Source organism: Curcuma longa, chromosome 11 (assembly GCF_044706935.1).
Source record: "Curcuma longa cultivar G26 ecotype Majalengka, Jawa Barat chromosome 11, ITB_CL_G26_1.1, whole genome shotgun sequence".
Lineage (NCBI taxonomy): Eukaryota > Viridiplantae > Streptophyta > Magnoliopsida > Zingiberales > Zingiberaceae > Curcuma > Curcuma longa.
Window position 1 is genome coordinate 29575972 of NC_133871.1, and position 18920 is coordinate 29594891.

The 18920-nt window shown below is 41.8% G+C and overlaps 4 protein-coding genes and 1 non-coding gene across 6 annotated transcripts; 2 read left to right on the plus strand and 3 right to left on the minus strand.

Moving 5' to 3' along the window:
• Positions 1-1472: 1472 nt before the first annotated feature.
• Positions 1473-1575, minus strand: LOC141842468 (U6 spliceosomal RNA). The gene has a single exon (XR_012602906.1). It is a non-coding gene; the product is annotated as a U6 spliceosomal RNA (small nuclear RNA).
• A 1573-nt stretch (positions 1576-3148) lies between these two features.
• LOC141839471 (ABC transporter B family member 1-like) lies at positions 3149-8647 on the plus strand. Of its 2 annotated transcripts, XM_074727218.1 has the most exons (10): positions 3149-3714; positions 3791-3845; positions 3911-4086; positions 4164-4624; positions 4695-5011; positions 5196-5419; positions 5981-6354; positions 6444-7149; positions 7224-7471; positions 7552-7604. In XM_074727218.1, exons 1-10 carry the CDS (start codon positions 3196-3198, stop codon positions 7553-7555), a joined length of 3084 nt encoding a protein of 1027 aa, XP_074583319.1. In that variant the 5' UTR covers positions 3149-3195; the 3' UTR covers positions 7556-7604. The 2 variants fall into 2 exon arrangements, with proteins under 2 accessions (XP_074583319.1, XP_074583318.1); XM_074727217.1 differs by having other exon boundaries at positions 7224-8647.
• A 4-nt stretch (positions 8648-8651) lies between these two features.
• Positions 8652-9377, minus strand: LOC141839472 (ethylene-response factor C3-like). Its single transcript, XM_074727219.1, has one exon. It carries the CDS (start codon positions 9375-9377, stop codon positions 8706-8708), a length of 672 nt encoding a protein of 223 aa, XP_074583320.1. The 3' UTR covers positions 8652-8705.
• A 2025-nt stretch (positions 9378-11402) lies between these two features.
• Positions 11403-15776, plus strand: LOC141841048 (tRNA-specific adenosine deaminase TAD1). Its single transcript, XM_074729173.1, has 10 exons — positions 11403-11595; positions 11668-11788; positions 11881-12056; positions 12175-12249; positions 12549-12728; positions 14249-14409; positions 14490-14563; positions 14683-14802; positions 14959-15046; positions 15554-15776. Exons 1-10 carry the CDS (start codon positions 11418-11420, stop codon positions 15680-15682), a joined length of 1302 nt encoding a protein of 433 aa, XP_074585274.1. The 5' UTR covers positions 11403-11417; the 3' UTR covers positions 15683-15776.
• Positions 15777-15943: 167 nt separating this feature from the next.
• Positions 15944-17627, minus strand: LOC141842312 (uncharacterized). The gene is made up of 3 exons (XM_074730520.1): positions 17511-17627; positions 17327-17388; positions 15944-16260 (listed from the first exon to the last, which is right to left on the minus strand). Exons 1-3 carry the CDS (start codon positions 17566-17568, stop codon positions 16141-16143), a joined length of 240 nt encoding a protein of 79 aa, XP_074586621.1. The 5' UTR covers positions 17569-17627; the 3' UTR covers positions 15944-16140.
• Between the last annotated feature and the right edge of the window lie 1293 nt (positions 17628-18920).

Below are 18920 nucleotides of genomic sequence, written 5' to 3' on the forward strand. Positions count from 1 at the left end.
CTTTACACACAGTAAGAGGACTAAGCTGTCATCAGGGTAACAAATTATGAGGGGGGTTTTAGCAATGAGGTTGGTCCAAGCTAATATCAAACACAAACACAAACACAAAACGAGCACACAATTATGGATTATAATGCTTCCTAGTTGCTGTTTGGTGCCATGTTCAGTGAGAAATCTTTTAAGTGATTAAACACATCGAAGAACAACTATGTGAAAGAATTTTTCTGAAATCATGTAAAGGTATCAGTGAAGAACTGATTGCATTTGGTTGTACAGTCATAAATGAAATTCCATAGAAAAGAACATTCGCTAGTTCTATCCAGAATCACTAGGCCACAAGTGTTGATTCATCTAACAATATTGGTTATATATCGAAGAACAACTATGTGAAAGAATTTTTTGAAGTTGCATCCACTGCAAGAATTGGTTGTATATCAGTGAAGAACTGCTTGCATTTGGTTGTACAGTCAAGAATAAATGAGATGGAAATCACATTTAGTTACATAAATGAAATTCCATAGAAAAGAACATTCGCTAGTTCTATCGAGAATCATTAGGCCACAAGTGTTGATTCATCTAACAATATTGGTTATATATCGAAGAACAACTATGTGAAAGAATTGTTCTTAAGTCATGGAAAGGCATCCGCTGTAAGAATTGGTTATATATCAGTGAAGAACTGATTGCATTTGGTTGTATAGTCATAAATGAAATTCCATAGAAAAAACATTCGCTAGTTCTATCAATCATCACTAGGCCACAAGTGTTGATTCATCAGACATATCGCAACTGGAAAATTCCTAAATAATGTGGTGAATTTCTGCTATGGGAATGGCTTCATTTCATCACTTTGCTTACGAGAACTAAAACCCAAAATGTGCTGTTAAACACACAAAATTGGAATCTAAACAAAGAACTGAATTTTTTTTTGGTCAAAACTTTAGTTCAATCGCACTGACAATCCAAAGTAGCATATAAAGCAGAATAAACACAAAAATGAGACACAAGATAATGCTAACCGACCTAATTCTGCCGATGCTCTTCCGCCTGATGCAAATTTTCTTTCGCTGGAAGAAAGCTGAAACCCATCATTCAGTCGATCGAAATCCCCTGTAGGCCAACTAATCACCACAAGCTGGAGAACAGGCAGCAGAAAGCCCAAATCTAGGGTTCACTGAACTAAAGGTACAGGCATGGAACGAAATCCGAACAAGAAGAAAAAGTACAAAAATCATTCAAAGATTGGAGTTTGCAACGACGAAACGATCGCGGCCGGAAGAAAAGGGATTGATGAAATCTAACAAGAGAAAAAAGAGGCGCGATTTCAGCAGCAGGAAGAAACAAGAAGAAAAAGTACAAAAATCATTCAAAGATTGGATTTCACGAAACGAGCGGAAGAAAAGGGACTGATGAAATCCAAAAAGAGAAAAAAGAGGCGCGATTTCAGCAGAGGAGAAGATGCTGGTGGAGAAAAAAATTTGGACCATTTCTCGATTTATGCGTGTCATCCTTGCGCAGGGGCCATGCTAATCTTCTCTGTATCGTTCCAATTTTATCGGATGTCTCCGAAGAGACGACCGTCGCACCGAAGCTACCACATAAAAATGCCATATTGATTGAAGAAACATGCGATGTGGGACTAAACCAACCATCGGCCGCGTTATTTTCATCTACTAGACCGATCCGACACAGATTTGCCTTATTAAAAAGAAATTATATCAAACATGAATATTCATTAAATAATTATTTTAAATTTTTAATTTAATTTATTTAATTAAATAAATTTAAACATTATAAAATTTAACTCTATTTACGGCCCTGGTAGATCCAACACACTTAATAAATGGCCTCTGCATCATCATCTATAAAAGTAGTTTTTTTTTCCTTTCAAAATTGTGCAAATTTTAATTTAGGCCTTAATGGATTTAGATCCAATTAAGTATGTAGTAAGATTCATGGGGCCCTACGCTGGCTAAATTAGGCCCATTTAGTGTCTCTCAAAATTGAGATGAATTAAATTGTTCTTTAGTTAACTTGGGCCCACCTAATTTCATATATTGAAAATTAATTAAAGACATTAATTCATTTTTTAAGAAATTAATTCATTTTTAAAACAATGTATTAATTTAGGAAATATCCTTGACACGAAGGGCAAAAGTAAAAAATTAAAAGGACATCCAATTATTATTTTTGTATCCTTTATTTTTAAAAAGTTAAAATAATAATGTAACATATTATTTAGTGACACTAAGGGCCCATTTAATTCATTTTGTATCCTTCATTTTGATCATTTAATGTTTATCCAAATCATCTTAAAATCATTATAGCAGCTATAATAGTTGTATAGTAATTTTAATTAAGTCGAACAATTTGATAAAATATGTTGGTACAAGTGTAGTAATTTTGATTAAATTAAATTAAAAAATATTAAACTAATTTACTTTATTTATATATTGTAGTAATAACTATGTTGTAGTTGCCATAAAGGTATTTTAAAGATGATAAATATGCTAGAGAATCATTTAATTTTTGCCATAACTAATTCCTAATGTTATATATTTTCCAATTAATTTGTAAAAATCCAAATATAGTTTTGCATATTTAAAAAATTAATTATTTAGCCAACGACCACAGCACCAAACCCCCATTAATTTTCATCTACTATTTTAATAAAATATAAAATATTATCTGTATATTTTTCCTCCGAAGTAAGGGGACCAGCAAGTACGCTACCCGCAAGGTACCTGCCTCTTGTTTGGTTTACCTAATCTCACCAAACATGCCCACCAGTCCACCACTGTGGCTCGGGCTCTCAAACACTAGTTTAAATCCTAATTATATAATATTTTACTTAACTTATAATTAAGGACACTAATTTTGAGTTTTAAGTTGTATTAATTTATGTGGTAAATGTTGATGATGTATGCGTACAACACGTGAATAATTTACCAAATTATGAATGCGTTTGTTCGTGGCATGCATCGATTTAATTCCGCATAATAGACGTATGGGACGTACAAGTCTTGTCCAGTCCACACTTGCTCAACAAGACGGCGGTGTTCATGGCGAAAGCGATCGAGGGAGAGGTTGTTGAAGATGGCCATGGAGGAGATTGAACGCCCCAAACAACACAGAGAGAGGGAGGGAGAGGGAGAGAGAGGTTGAGGAGAAGTGGATGCAAGTAGCTTCTGTGAAATGTCGGAGCAGCAGCAGGCTTTTGAGCAGGAGGAGGTGATGAAGCGGGTGGCGTTGGTGGAGAAATGGAGCCAACCTGAGCTCCAGGCCTTCCAGCTCCACTCCCCTCCCCGTCTTCCTTCCCATCCAAAAGGCGGCGACTTGCTGGTCGCCGAAGTGGAAGAAAGAGTCGGTGGCGGTGGCGGTGGCGGTGGCTCCGTTGCCTCTGCCCATGAGATGGGGGCCGCCAATGCCAAGGCGGAGGAACAACCTCCGCCGCACTTGACTGTGGCACCGACATCGGCCGGGAATGATGGCCAGGAAGGCAAGAAGCCAGAGTCGTCGGCGCAGACGGTGGGATTCGTTGAGCTGTTCCGGTTCGCCGACGGGCTCGACTGCGCGCTGATGGCCGTCGGCACCGTCGGCGCCATCGTCCATGGGTGCTCCCTTCCCATCTTCCTCCGCTTCTTCGCCGATCTGGTCAATTCGTTCGGATCCAACACTGGCGATCCCAGCACCATGGCCAGCGAGGTCGCCAAGGTGCGCTCTCCATGCCTAACCCTATTCTGTTACTTGTCGGACAGAGAGATTAGCTTCCTTGATGATTGATCTGCAGTATGCATTCTACTTCCTCGTTGTCGGCGCGGCGATTTGGGTGTCTTCCTGGGCCGGTGAGCGTTCGTCTTTGCTAATTTGTGTTTCAAATCGAAGATTGATAAGGGATAACTGTGAACAGAGATATCGTGTTGGATGTGGACGGGGGAACGGCAATCCACCAAGATGAGGATCAAGTACCTGGAAGCAGCGCTGAACCAGGACGTCCGCTACTTCGACACCGGAGTGCGCACCTCCGACGTCGTCTTCGCCATCAACGCCGACGCGGTCATGGTGCAGGACGCCATCAGCGAGAAGGTCCGCCATGGTTGTGTTGACTCCGCTTGCCATCCAGTCTTGGTCGGTGGACTAATTGTGCCCTAATTTGCTTCCAGCTTGGGAACTTCATCCACTACATGGCGACCTTCGTGTCCGGCTTTGTGGTAGGGTTCACAGCGGCGTGGCAGCTCGCGCTCGTCACGCTCGCCGTTGTTCCGCTCATCGCCGTCATCGGCGGCATGCACACTGCGGCACTAGCCAAGCTGTCGTCCAAGAGCCAGGACGCCCTCGCCCAGGCCAACAACATCGCGGAGCAGGCTCTTGCCCAGGTAAGGACCGTGCAATCCTTCGTCGGTGAGACGAGAGTCTTCCAAGCCTACTCTGCGGCTCTCGGAGTAGCTCAGAAGATTGGCTACCGGAGCGGATTCTCCAAAGGCTTTGGCTTGGGCGCGACCTACTTCACAGTCTTCTGCTGCTACGCCTTGCTACTATGGTACGGCGGGTTTCTCGTGCGCCACCACCACACCAATGGCGGACTAGCCATCTCTACCATGTTCGCTGTCATGATCGGAGGAATGTAAGACGAAGAGCCCATTATCACACCGAACCAAGATGTCTTTTTTTTACTGAATTCCGATGTTTTGCAGAGCTCTTGGGCAATCAGCTCCGAGCGTGGTAGCATTTGCCAAAGCAAGGGTGGCAGCAGCAAAGATTTACCAAACGATTGAGCGCAGGCCAAGCATCGACCGGAAGAACGACTCTGGGATCGAGTTGGGTGCCATTACAGGGCTGGTGGAGTTGAAGAACGTGGACTTTGCTTACCCATCAAGGCCCGATGTCCCTGTACTCCGGGATTTCTCGCTCACTGTTGCTGCAGGGAAGTGCATCGCATTAGTTGGAAGCAGTGGCTCTGGGAAGAGCACCGTGGTTTCGCTCATCGAAAGATTCTACGATCCCACTTCAGGTAATTAACCTGAGATATAGAAGAAGCACAACCTTAATCTACTTGATTTGCTCAATCCATTTCATCTGTGGTGTATGAACTTGCAATCTAACAAACAGATTTATATGCATTTTCCAATTTGGTTTCACTAAGAACAGTTTTATTCAAAGGCTCTAACCATCCCTTTTGCTTGTTTATCTCCCAGGACAAATTCTACTTAATGGACAAGACATCAAATCTCTGAAGCTAAGGTGGCTCAGGCAACAAATTGGGCTTGTGAGCCAAGAGCCAGCTCTCTTTGCAACCACCATCAAGGAGAATCTTCTCCTTGGCAGGGAAGGTGCCACACAAGTAGAGGTAGAAGAAGCTGCCAGAGTTGCAAATGCTCACTCTTTCATTGTGAAACTGCCAGATGGCTATGACTCCCATGTACGTATCCTGTTCCAATGCAGAAATCTCCATCCCTCAAGTTCAATCTGTTTTTTTCAAGATTTGACTGATCTCGTTCTTCTCTGTTGGGAATAAGTTCGTGCCCTTTCAGTATCCCTACCACATGCATTTGCGGTGTACAGCTTGGGTTGCATGGGTCCCTGACATAGACTTTTGTATTGCAACTTGCAGCGTAATGCTCCTTCCCATGCCCTGAGAATGTGCCATTATTGAGATAATAAACATGACAAGATTCCCTTCTGAGTCCATTTTTCTGATCTTGGCTGATATAGGAACCTAATGGTTTGTGTGAACTGTGAAGAGAAACTAGGTTTCACTTTCTGCCAACTAAAAGCATGAATCTTTGGTTCCTAGTGAAGGGAAACTGTGATAAACTCTATGTTAATTTGCTTGGAATTGTGATAAACTCTATATTAGCACTGGTAATAGGTCAAGTTTTGGGCATTCCATCATAATTCACTTAGATGAGAGATCCAAGTCATTAAGATGATCCTGATACGTGTAAACCTGCTTAATTTGCTTATCCTCTTCTATATGCAGGTTGGAGAGAGAGGGCTGCAGCTCTCTGGTGGCCAAAAGCAACGTGTTGCTATAGCCAGAGCAATGCTAAAGAATCCTGCAATTCTTCTACTAGATGAGGCAACTAGTGCTCTTGATTCTGAGTCTGAGAAACTCGTGCAAGAAGCTCTTGACCGATTCATGATTGGTCGTACCACGCTAGTAATTGCCCACCGTCTGTCAACCATCCGCAAGGTTGATGTTGTTGCAGTTCTTCATCAAGGGGCCGTCGCAGAGATTGGCACACATGATGAACTCATGACGAAAGGTCAGAGCGGACTCTATGCAAAGCTGATTCGCATGCAGGAGCAGGCGCATGAGGCAGCTCTCATCAATTCCAGGAAGAGCAGTGCAAGGTAGCCGATCCGATCTTTCCAATTGCATATATATGCTCATTTACTTGAGTTTAGTTTGTAGATTGACTTGCTTCAGCAATTCTTTGTAGGCTTTCGAGTGCTAGAAATTCAGTGAGCTCCCCAATTATTACCAGGAACTCATCGTATGGCCGATCACCATATTCCCGTCGTTTCTCCGACTTCAATGTATCTGAATTCGGCGTCTCAGTCGATACGAACCACCAAATGGAGCATCTTGCATTTCGAGACCAGGCTAGCTCATTCTTGCGTCTTGCGACGATGAACTCACCAGAATGGTCTTACGCCTTGACAGCTTCAGTCGGTTCCGTGGTGTGCGGTTCTATGAGTGCTTTCTTTGCATATGTCCTTAGCACGGTCCTCAGTGCTTACTATGCTCAGGATCACAAGTACATGCGTCAGGAGATTAGGAAATATTGCTACCTCATGGTTGGTGTTTCATCTGCAGCTTTGCTCTTCAACACTGTGCAGCATCTCTTCTGGGATGTGGTAGGGGAAAATTTAACCAAACGTGTCCGGGAGAAGATGCTTGCATCTGTTCTCCGAAACGAGATCGCATGGTTCGACAGAGAGGAGAACGCCAGTGCAAGGATTGCACGTAGGCTGACATCGGATGCTCACAATGTGCGATCTGCAATCGGAGATCGTATATCAGTCATCGTGCAGAATGTTTCACTGTTGCTTGTTGCCTTCACTGCTGGATTCATCCTTGAATGGCGGCTAGCCATGGTTCTTGTCGCTGTTTTTCCGATCGTGGTTGCTGCGACTGTTCTTCAGGTACTACTAACTTTACTTCCCTGAGGTTCATTAATGGATTTAAGTTGAAATCGAGAGGTTTATGGTGCGTGCAGAAAATGTTCATAACGGGCTTCTCAGGGGACCTTGAAGTAGCTCACACCAAGGCCACACAGATCGCCGGCGAGGCCGTGGCCAACATCCGGACAGTTGCAGCTTTCAATTCAGAAGCAAAGATCACCCAGCTATTCGCGACCAACTTGCAGGCTCCGCTCGTTCGCTGCTTTTGGAAGGGTCAAGTAGCAGGGAGTGGATTCGGTGTTGCTCAGTTCTTGCTGTATGCTTCATATGCCCTCGGTTTATGGTACGCTTCATGGCTCGTGAAGCATGGCATATCAGATTTCTCCAAGACGATCCGTGTGTTCATGATCCTCATGGTCTCAGCTAACGGCGTCGCCGAGGCCCTCGCTCTCGCACCTGACTTCATCAAGGGCGGCTGCGCCCTGCGATCCGTGTTTGAGCTGATTGACCGCCAAACCGAAATCGAGCCTGATGATCCCGACGCCGCTCCTTTACCCGGCTGCATCCATGGCGAGGTTGAGCTCAAGCACGTAGACTTTGCTTATCCATCCTGCCCGAACTTGCCTGTGCTCTGCGATCTCACACTGCGTGCCCCCGCCGGAAAGATGCTCGCTCTTGTTGGTCCGAGCGGCTGCGGGAAGAGCTCCGTCATTTCGTTGATCCAAAGGTTCTACGAGCCGACATCCGGCCGCGTGCTCATCGACGGGAAGGACATAAAAAAGTACAACTTGAAGGCGCTGCGTCAGGCGATCGCAGCGGTGCCTCAGGAGCCATGCTTGTTCGCTGCAACCATCTTTGAAAACATCGCCTACGGGAGGGAGTCAGCGACGGAGGCAGAAGTGGTGGAGGCTGCGACGCTGGCCAACGCGCACAAGTTCATCTCGGCATTGCCCGATGGGTACAGGACATGGCTCGGAGAGCGAGGGGTGCAGCTATCGGGGGGACAGAGGCAGAGAGTAGCCATGGCACGGGCACTAGTGAAGAAGGCGCCGATACTGCTGCTGGACGAGGCAACCAGCGCACTGGACGCAGAGTCCGAGAGGAGCGTGCAGGATGCACTCGAGCGGTCGGGGACGGAACGAACCACCATCGCGGTGGCGCACCGCCTTGCGTCGGTAAGGAATGCTCACGTGATCGCAGTGATCGACGACGGGAAGGTGGTGGAGCAAGGAACGCACTCGCACCTCCTCAAACACCATCCGGACGGGAGCTACGCGCGGATGCTGCAGCTGCAGCGCTTCGCCAACGGAGCTGCGACTGCAAATGGCGTCTCGCCGGGACCGTCGACGAGTGCCAGAGAAGCTACGAGATAGAGATAAAGATCGAAACTTTGACGGCACGATAGATCCATGCACTTTTGTTTGATCTTGCTGATGTCCAGTTCTTATTATTATTATTATTATTATTTTTTGCTGTAAGGTTCAATGGATCTGAGACTAATGATGCAACTGTCTGTTACGCAATCTAGTTGTTCAAGAACGCTACAACAAGTCGTTTGATAGATAGATACGATGACGTCATGCGAGCTCTGATAATCTCAAGAGCTCCTCCAAGTACTCCGCTCCCAAGTCCTCCAGCTCCACCACAGTTTCGCAGGCGGCGGCGGACTCCGTCGTCTTGCTCCTCTTCCCTGACGGCCGCCGCCGCTGCCTGATACGGTGTCTCTTCTTGAGGGCCAGCACCGGCGACCCCGTCGGCTCGATCCCCATCCCCTGCAGCGACTCCCGGACGCTCTCCGCCGGGAAGTTGAGCACCGCCGCGGCCCCCCGCAGCGCCAATGCGGCTTGGTCGTAGGCTAGCGCGGCGGCCTCCGCGCTGTCGAAGGTCCCCAGCCACACCCGCACCCCCTGCCGCGTCGAGTCCCGGATCTCCGCCGCGAACTTCCCCCACGGCCGCTTCCGCACCCCCCGGTAGCTCTTCTCCTGCACGGCCACCGCCTCCGGTTCGGCGCTCTGAGACTCCATCTCTTGGCTTCCTCCTCCGCTCGACGTTGTCTCCGACGAGGAAGACATGCTCGGGTCCTTCATGAGCATGTCGAACAAGAGCATCTCTTCAGCGTCGTTCATGTCGAAAGGAAGAGGGGCACCACCGCCTCCGGCGACAACGCATCGGAAAGAATCCATTGGGCTCGACGCCGACTCCAAAGAGGATTGAGAGTCTAGAAAATGGAGAAAATTGAGAGAACTCATTGAGATCGGAAGAGAAAAGATCGAAGCAGCTCTTCCTCTGTTTTTGCTCTGTTTTGTGTTCGGTATTTGAACGTTGAACTCCGGTCTTTTATATGCGAGGAAGAGAACAGACAAACAAGTGACGTGGGTGGATGTTTCCCATTGGCCAAAGTCGCACGGGACCCGAGCATAATATAGCACGTGCACTAATGACGTATGGCGGCTGGGTCAAACTCCGAGAAGATGGTCGTCCCTTCGACACGTGTCGTTACTGAGTGGTAATAAATGAGTTGTTTGCTGACGCGGCCACTACATCCGTTTACGTTTTGAGTCAACGAACAGCATGCATCGGCTAGATTTACAGAATCTAACGGTAGCCAAAAATTTAGAACAAAAAATTAATAAAAATAAAAATGAATGAATTGATGATTAATCTGCCTATATTTTTATTTCATCTTATTTATGAGAATTTTCGATTATTAGTTGAAGAGTTTGCTATTTACAGTAAACTTCCACTTCCAAAATCCAAAACCGTCGCTGTTGCATGGACATGGATTCATTGAACTTAATCACTTTGGCATATTTATTTAATTATTTCATCTTATTGTTTACAAAAAGATGGCCAATAATTCTAGAAAGTTTGACATGAGATTCAGATACAGAGAACTTACCCTCTTCCTAACTATCTATTGCTCCAAATTTTTATTTTTATTTTTTATTTAATCACGTTAAAGAATATTGAATTATGATAAAGTTGAATAACTATAGTTTAAGTGTCTAGGTTAGCTCAAATGGAACCAATAAACAAATCATTAATTAAGCTAGCACATATAATAATTCGATACATTGAATTTAATGATTCCTATTTCATTATCTTCAAATGGATCTGAGTGGTGTATTTGATTTATATTGCTAAAATTCACAATGAATTAGATATCATAATTAATAATTTGACAAAATATATAGGCCATCGCTGTCCAAGGATGCACGTGTGGTTCGATCGTTATGAAGGAGTTAAAAAAAAAAAGTAAAGTTACTCTTCTTTTTTAAGGGGTCAAAGTTTGACCTTGACCGGTCAACTTATGTGCAAACAAGCTGGTCAAAGTTTCAAAAGTTGGTAAATTCCATCTAGAACTTTCCTGTAGAACTTTAATTTTTTTAATTCAGAAATAAAGTTAAGTTGACCACGACGAAAAGAGTATTATCTCGACTTCGATGAGATTCGATCGTCCACTTCAACAAGTTTGTCCTATCGTAATCAACTTAACTATGTCCCGAGGGCAACAATCAACATTCTTTTCTGTAAAAAGGTAGAATTTGTTATTTTAACGTTCTCACACAATCAGTCCTACGACCATCTGTGAGAAGATAAATTAAGAAACTGCAGTTGGCTACGACGGAAGAGGGTATTGTCTAACAATCAACATTTTCAAATCCACTAAATGTGGTAGATCTATCATTGACACACCCTGAGATTGTACCCATAGCTATTGTACAGACCAATCTATGATGAGGCGGATCAACCCACTAAAAATCGATTATATGACGGGGTGTGACAAGCCGACCTACCAACTTGACGGATTGAGAAATCTCTATCCTAATCTAATCCAAAGTGGGGTGTATGTTAGGTAGGGCAATCCACGAGTCTATCAAAAAATAAAAAAATATTTAAAATTTTAAATTTGGATTACGATTTAAATCGATCAAGTTGAAATTTTTAAACTTGAATTGTAATTTAGATAGATAAAGCTTACTAATTCATTACATTTTTTTATTTTAATTTTAAAATTTAAAATAAATAAATGTACTTTCTCAATCCCAGTCAATTCAAATCTATCACAAGTTAATCCACACGGATTACAAATCTAAATTGATTAATCTATTTAAATTTATCTTAAAATAAGTTAATATTTATTCTATGCATTATAAATCTTGACAAATTTATCATGGTTTTTTTAAATTTATTTTTAAAATATATTTAATAAATTTATTAAAGTAGCAAAAAGCATATGGAAAACCCAGCGGCAAAGGGAAGAACGCGAGGGGCACGGCGGCGCTGCCATGTCTTCGTCGCCTTTGCCCTCGCGGCCGTGGTGGGAGGAGGCAGAGAAGGGACGCTGGGGAGAAAGCGTCTCCGAAGCCGTTCTCGCGCTCTACCGCTCTCTCCCGAAGAAGGGGAAGCCTCAGGGCAAGGAGACCACCGTCCTCGCCGCTTTCCTCCTTTCCTCGCCTTCCGACGGTACGACGGTACTCCTGCCTCAGCGTTTCTCTTCGCCTCGATGTTTGAGTCATATATTCGTTCTTGTTTCAGTTCTCGAGGTCGTGGCCCTCGGCACTGGCACCAAATGCATTGGGCGTTCCATCTTGTGCCCCAGAGGAGATGTCGTCAATGACTCCCACGCTGAGGTCATCGCGCGCCGGTCCCTGGTGAGGTAACTGCTTATCCTAAATATGTTCTTCCGAACAGTAGCCGCTACAGTTTGGTTCCTACTATTGCAAAAATTTGAACTTGGAAAGAGAACAGGTACTTCTACGCGGAAATTGAACGCCTTGATCGCATCCAGAGAGAAGGCAGAGACCGTTTAGGTTTAGATGATGCATCCAGCTCGTGTTTTGATCTGGATGATAGTTGCGTTGGCCAGACCAAGTACAAGATGAAACCTGGTTGGGGATTGCACATGTATATCACCCAATACCCTTGTGCGTCTTCCTCATTTTTTTTTCTTCCTCTTCTGCTGATATTTCTTATTGAATAGAAAGTTTTAGTTTTTTTTTTTGTTGAATATGTAGCGACTTATACATTGTTTTTCTCGAGCAGGTGGAGTTTTCTCTTATCCTTCAATACAACCGATTGTAGATCCCGTTCAAGCAGATATACCTACAAAAAATCGAGGTTAAACTGCAATATATTGTATTACATTCTTGACCAGTTCAAATTATAGATGTTTTGAATTAGGAAGTTTTATTTAGGATTTTATGGTAGATATTGAAAGCTAGGCAAATTTAATTATTGTTAAGTGAAACTAGTTATTGTAGAGTTACTTCTTAAACTAAAACTAATTCAAGTTAGGCCTTTATATGAAACCTGAGGCCCAAAAGAAATATGAATTTCCCTAAAATTCTAAGCCTTCTGTTTAGGTCATTTTACTTTGGTAATCATAATTGACATCTCTTAGCCTTCCTCTATTTCAGGAGGTGAATTATCAATTGGATGCCCAAATGGAAATTATCGAACAAATGGGATAAACCATTTCTCAGGTGAACATCCTCAGATGTCAACAGTTGTCCAAAAGAAGCCAGGACGTGGTGATGCAACTCTCTCCATGAGCTGCTTTGATAAGATAACCCGTTGGAGTGTTGTTGGAGTCCAAGGTTCTTTTTACATTTCATCTTTGAGGAATCTGTTCTTACTTGCTGTCTTTTTACCACTTCAATAAAAATATTTCCATCTATTATTGTCTTTTCGACAAGTAACTTGGAGCATGTTTTAGCTTAGAACAAGCTAAGTCTTAGAAACATTATTATATCCATTAAGTTCACCTTCTAATTGCTGCAAATGGCTTAAGTTCTGTTATCAGCAAGGTGTCTAACAGAACTTATGAATGATTTTTTTGTTAAGGAAATAATCCGATGCTGGTAGACTTATCCAAAACTCTTTTTCAAAAAATTTTCTTTTGACTGTTTTGTTTTCGTAATAATTTTTCTCTAGATTAGCAAAATTAAAAGGCCTGTGCTGATTTCCAACACTTCTTTAGGACTCTTTTAGGATATTTAAGGATTGTAAAATGAAGGACTGTTTTGTTTCTTGCATGTAGCATTTTGAATTTCTATTTAGGTCGACAAAGTTATTACAGTTCACTTTCTTATGTTCAAGGTTATAACATGGATAATGTGCTTTGAATTTTGCCAACTGGCATCATGTGCAATCATAGTGCATCCCTTAGATTTGAAGAAAGCCTTATGACTAGATGAATCTATGAGGATACTAAAGTATAAAATCAGAAATTTACTCCACAGTTAGTTACATATACAAACATCATCTAGAAAAATAATTTAGATGATCATTGATCAAGACCACATTTTGACTACTTGGATTTATTAGAGATTAAGGTATTTGGATATTGAGATTAAGGAAAGTTCTAATTTATGCACAAAAGTTTGCCTTTAATTTGTGCCTGACTCCATTCCATGACATTTGCACATTAGATGCTACTGTGAAACAGTCAAGAGGAAGGATTGACTGTGAAAGGCATTTATTTAGCAATGGATCCTGTAAATTCAATGCCACTGTGTTATAACCTTGAATCTTAGTGAGGAACTCAAAAGAGTCCAGACTGGGCTCCCTAATAGAACATTTAACAGATCCATTTCAGATCAATTGAATTTGTATGAGAGTTGTGACATGGTAAAACCATGGAAAATGCAACTTATTCCAATACCCCAATTTTCTTAGTATTTAGACGAAGAATAGAAACATGAAAAGAATTCATATAATGAGAAATCACAATGGAATTATATTATTAATTCCCTCACATACCTAAAGAGGGAATGCTGGGGAGCTTGTAGGGATGAGTAACCACAATGAACAGGATGACATAAGTTACAGAAGAATATTACCATAATTTAGATGATTTAGACATTACTAGCAATATAGTCTATTTTGTAGATTTCAGTGGCAAGACAAGACCCATCTAGCCATCCCCAAACAGCACAGAGTCAGTCTCACAACTTGTATAATGTGCTTTGATTTTTTTTGCTCTGAATAATGCCCTTTGACTTTATGAAGATGTTTTCATTGCCGATGTATAATACATTTTAGACCAAAGTGTTATATCTTGTTATTATGGCATATTGAAATCTATAGTATATATGCCTTTTCCTTTTAATTGCAGGGGCTCTGCTTTCTCATATTTTGCGACCAGTGTATTTGTCTACCATAACTGTAGGCATGTTGCCTTTTGATCCTACGCAGGCAAATTCTCTTGAAAGTGCTATCATCAATCGCACATCTCACATGCATTCCAATCTATCAGCCTCTTTTCATGTTAACAGGGTATGTTTCCTCCAATTTATGGTGGACCCTTGATATGAGGATGACTAACCCAGTATTAAAAGTATTGTTTTGTTGTACAGCCTGTTGTATTTGAGGTTCTTCCTGCAATGAAGTTCCTCGAGTTTCATACTTCTGATGCTAATTTAACTTGCGGGTAATAAACAGTTTGTTTTTCCTTGTTGAACAAATGTCTTTGATTAGCTTCTAACCTTTTTTGCTTTTAGTTCTACAACAAAAAATAAGAATAATGCATCAATACACCTCGTTTTTTAGGTATTCTATCTGTTGGAACAAGTCTGGTTTGCATGAAGTTGTCTTGGGAACAAATGGTAGGAAACAAGGCACCTCTTCAAAAGGAGCACTCTCGCGTTCCACCGAGTCATCTCTATGCAAGTAGGTCTATTCTTTAATGTTCGAGCTACTTATTTAGCTGTTGATCAATAGTGTATATAGAGACAAAAACATTAGGCTTAGCATTCTCTGTTTTTTTTTTGTTGTTAAACTTGCCATCTTCGACAAATTTTGAAGTAGTGCAATTTTTGACACCAGAAGGAGGTTACTGGAAGTTTTTGTGTCTTTGAGATGTTCATCCTCTTTACTGCTGCAATCTGCAGAAATTTCTTATTCTGAGCTAAAGGTATGTTTTATTTCTCTGTGATCAGCAGATACTTCTATCCTTTCATAAATCCACCTTAGAAGTTTTAAGGGTGATATTCATAAGGGTGCGTCCCATTCGCAAACTCCTTCGATCATGATTTATATATTTTATTTGTTTCAAACACGGCCGCTGTGCAAACAGACCTTGATATAGAACACATTAACATACCTTGTTAGTCTCAACTATCAAAAAGGACTAGTCCTCATCTTTTAGTTCAAACTTAAATTCACTGGAGTTCCATTCTACATAATGCATAACTATTTTTACCACTTGAATAATTCAATCAACAACACTAATTGTCCTCTTTCCAAACAAGATTCAGAAAGTGTTTCAGATCTCAAAGTAACTGGATAAGATGTCAATTAAAAGAAACAATGAAAATATGTTTCCTCCCTGTTTTTGTTTTTGATTAATTCACATAATGTCATTCATTTTTTTGTCATACAGCTTCTGGTTGATGTGTACTTAAAACACACTAACTTGCAGGCTATGGCTCATGAATACCAATCCTGTCTCAGAATGCTTAGAGAAAGCCCTGCATTTAACTCTTGGCATTGGAAACCTGCCGACCTTGAGATGTTCTCCGTCACACAGCGATCAGTGAGTTCAGAGTGAACTTCATTTATTCTTTCAAATGGTTGGCATACATGAATTCGTGTTGTGTCAAGTATTTAATTTATCTGGAGGATTATCTTTTGCTTTGGCTTCCTCATAGTTTCTTGTAAGTATGAAGTCCATATAATCAACACAGTTACCATTGAAGACCTTTTGGCAGTAATGAAACGGATCTTTGGATGGTAAGTTATAAAATGGCACAAAACAAACAAACAAAACAAAGATAAATATTTACAAACACTTGAATCTGCAAAACTCACAAATACTAATTTGGATAACAAAATCCATAGATTCACATTTCATACTCAAGTGTTAATAACATAGCAAAATTTGCTTTCATAGTTGTACGAGCAAAAGACTGTAGCAGCTAAAGTTTAAGCTAAACTTGCATAGTGCATGGGTCAAATTGCTGGGATCCGCTCATGTAATCAGAACTCTATTTTCAAATGGTTGGTTGGTTATTTGTCGAGTTCCATTGCTTGGGCAGCTTTAGCCTTGGCCAATTTTGACAATTTGGTTTTCACCTTCCCAACTCTAAATTTTCCATTGTCCCTCCTTTTCAAGGCTGATCCATCAACCTATATCAGTGGAATGAAGGCAAACATCAGATGCATCAGTTATTGCATGCCCTCAGCAAGATTAGAGAAGAAATTTCTTATAAGAACATTTCATACTAAAAATAGCCCAAAGAATACAAGTTCCAGGGTTGAGAACAGAAAGCCAACATGTTAGCTGGTGACACACAAATGGTCAAAGCAGCTTATGATTTTTTTTAAAAAAAAATTAGTCAGTGTAAATTGTAATTGGATTATAGCACCTACAACTAAAAGTCAATTATCCTTTTTCATTTTGTTGGGAAACTGGCTATTATCATTTCCTTCCCCTTTGAACTATGATATAGTTCCCTAAATAAGAAAAAGGCTTGCACTAGGTAACAACATAATTAATATCTACATAATTTCTTCTTACACATTGCTTGATGAAGAGATAGGCACATATATGCTGGTTGATGCAATACCTTAAGCTATTTCCTCTGATATACTTGTGGGTATAGCAAGAGAGCATCAAGTATAAAGTAAATAATCTATAAGTTCTGACCTTGTATAAAATAAGGAATCCAAACAAAAGAAATTGACGGATTCAAGTTAACTTAACAATCTTGAAGAAATAAAGTCCTATGCTCCCCATTCATTCTCTACTTTAATAATACGACCATACTGAACATAACATTGTTTGGCCATAACATTGCATCAATTTCCAAATGACTTCACATTGCAGTTAGTATCTGTTCACTTTTGAGTCTGCTAGTCCTCACCAAAATATAATAACAGTTAAAATTATACGAAAGCCATTCTAAATGATATCAAGCAAACTGAAATAGAATCAGTGAACCTGATTTAGCTCTAGGATTGGAGTTGAGAGGCAACAAAACAATCTTCAAAGAAAGGTTTTGCAGTTAATTCTTGTTTCTATTCAAATCTGACGTCGACACCAAAATGAATCAGAATGGTATAAGCTTTAGGTTATCGTCCAAAAGAAAAGGCATTCCATGATTAAAAAGAACACACTCGAAGACAATGCTAAAAAAAACAGAGAGAAATAGTGAAAGGATGAAAATTTTGAGGGGACTACTGATGGCCAAACCTTCATCTTGTTCTTTTTAGCGTGCAGCTTCTTCTCTTTCTTCTCCCTTTCTTCCTTTTCTCCTGATCGTATGCACAGAACACAACCCATTCAAAATATAATGAACATGGAAAAAAGGCGAAGAGATAAAAGGAAGGAGAGAGATTCGAGAACAATAAACAAGGTAGGAGAGAAAAAGTCTCACTTTTGAGATCGAATTCGTGCTGTTTCTTCCGCTTCGCCAAGTTGTTCTTCTTCGACATCTCTGCCGCCTCTCTCGCTCTCCGTCAGTTTAAAACCCTAGCTATCGAGAAGAAAGCTAGGAAAGGGGCGCGATTTAAATAGGGCGCAAATTGTCGACTCTTAATTCGTGACTGAATTCGGTACCAACTATAAATATTGTGCCAGTGGCCGGAAAACCCTCAAACGCTTCTCCTCGTCTCATCTCCGTGGGCGCCGCGAGCTCTCCACCGCCACCCCCTTTTCCGATCATTCTCATCCACCACAACCATCTCCGCCACCAATCTGTCCTCGCCTGATCCCGCCGCCATCCGTCAACTGCGCCTCCGCCGCCACCCCTGCCGACGTACTGCATCCTTCCTCGGCCTCGTTCCCCAGTGCCACTCCTCCTCTGTTTCTACACATCCACTGCCGCCTCATCCTCGCCCTCGCTGCCGACAAGCTCCACCCCAAAATCCGCTCAGAATTCCACCACCTCGCCAGTTCCGGCACCACTCCGCCATATCCATCCTCCACATGCTCTCCGTCTCCTCACCACACTAACTTAGCATCATATGCCATGATCACAAAGCTGCCAAATTGGGAAAGTTTCATTGAGCATACATAAACATGCAAATTCTTCTTAGTTTCAATATACAGATGGAGTTTTCCATTTGTGTCAATAACAAAATGAATGCCTATCGCCATTGAGGTGAACTATCATTCCAAAGGGAGTAGCCGGCCGTTTAAAATTAGTGGTGGAGGTGAGAAGATATCAACTCACAGTGATAGAGATCAGTATGGAGCATACGTATGCTACTTAAAAAATCTGAAATGTTTCTTCCTTTATTTGATGATGTATTTGTTACATTTTGCTAAACAATCTTCTTTCAATACAGGGATTGTTTGATGAAGCTTAACATGACTGATCATGACTCTGCATTATCTCCCTCTTCGCCTTTCAAGCAGAGCCCATACGATGGAATACGAATACCGGGCAAGTGACCATTGAACAGAAATGGTCCTCCATGGCTTTCAAGGCAACCCAACTCCACCCATCCATTATTGAACCAAAGAGGACCATACTACAATTCGGCTTGGCCCTGCCTATGGGTCATAGTCCCTGCCACTGCCTGTCCTACTACAAACAAGACATTTCTCTTTGCCCATTGCCTCACAACCATGTTCCATTCAGGTATACTTTCGATATCAACTCGTGCAATGCATATAATTTTAGCTCAGGAGTCACAACAAGAGACTCTCTGCAATCTATTAATGATCTTGATCATTAGTTCATCTAAAAATCTAATCCCTCGCATTGGCAATCTTTTTATGTATACTGAATGCATTTTACAGATAAAGGGATACATTGAATGCATCATTATTAGCTTCTTCT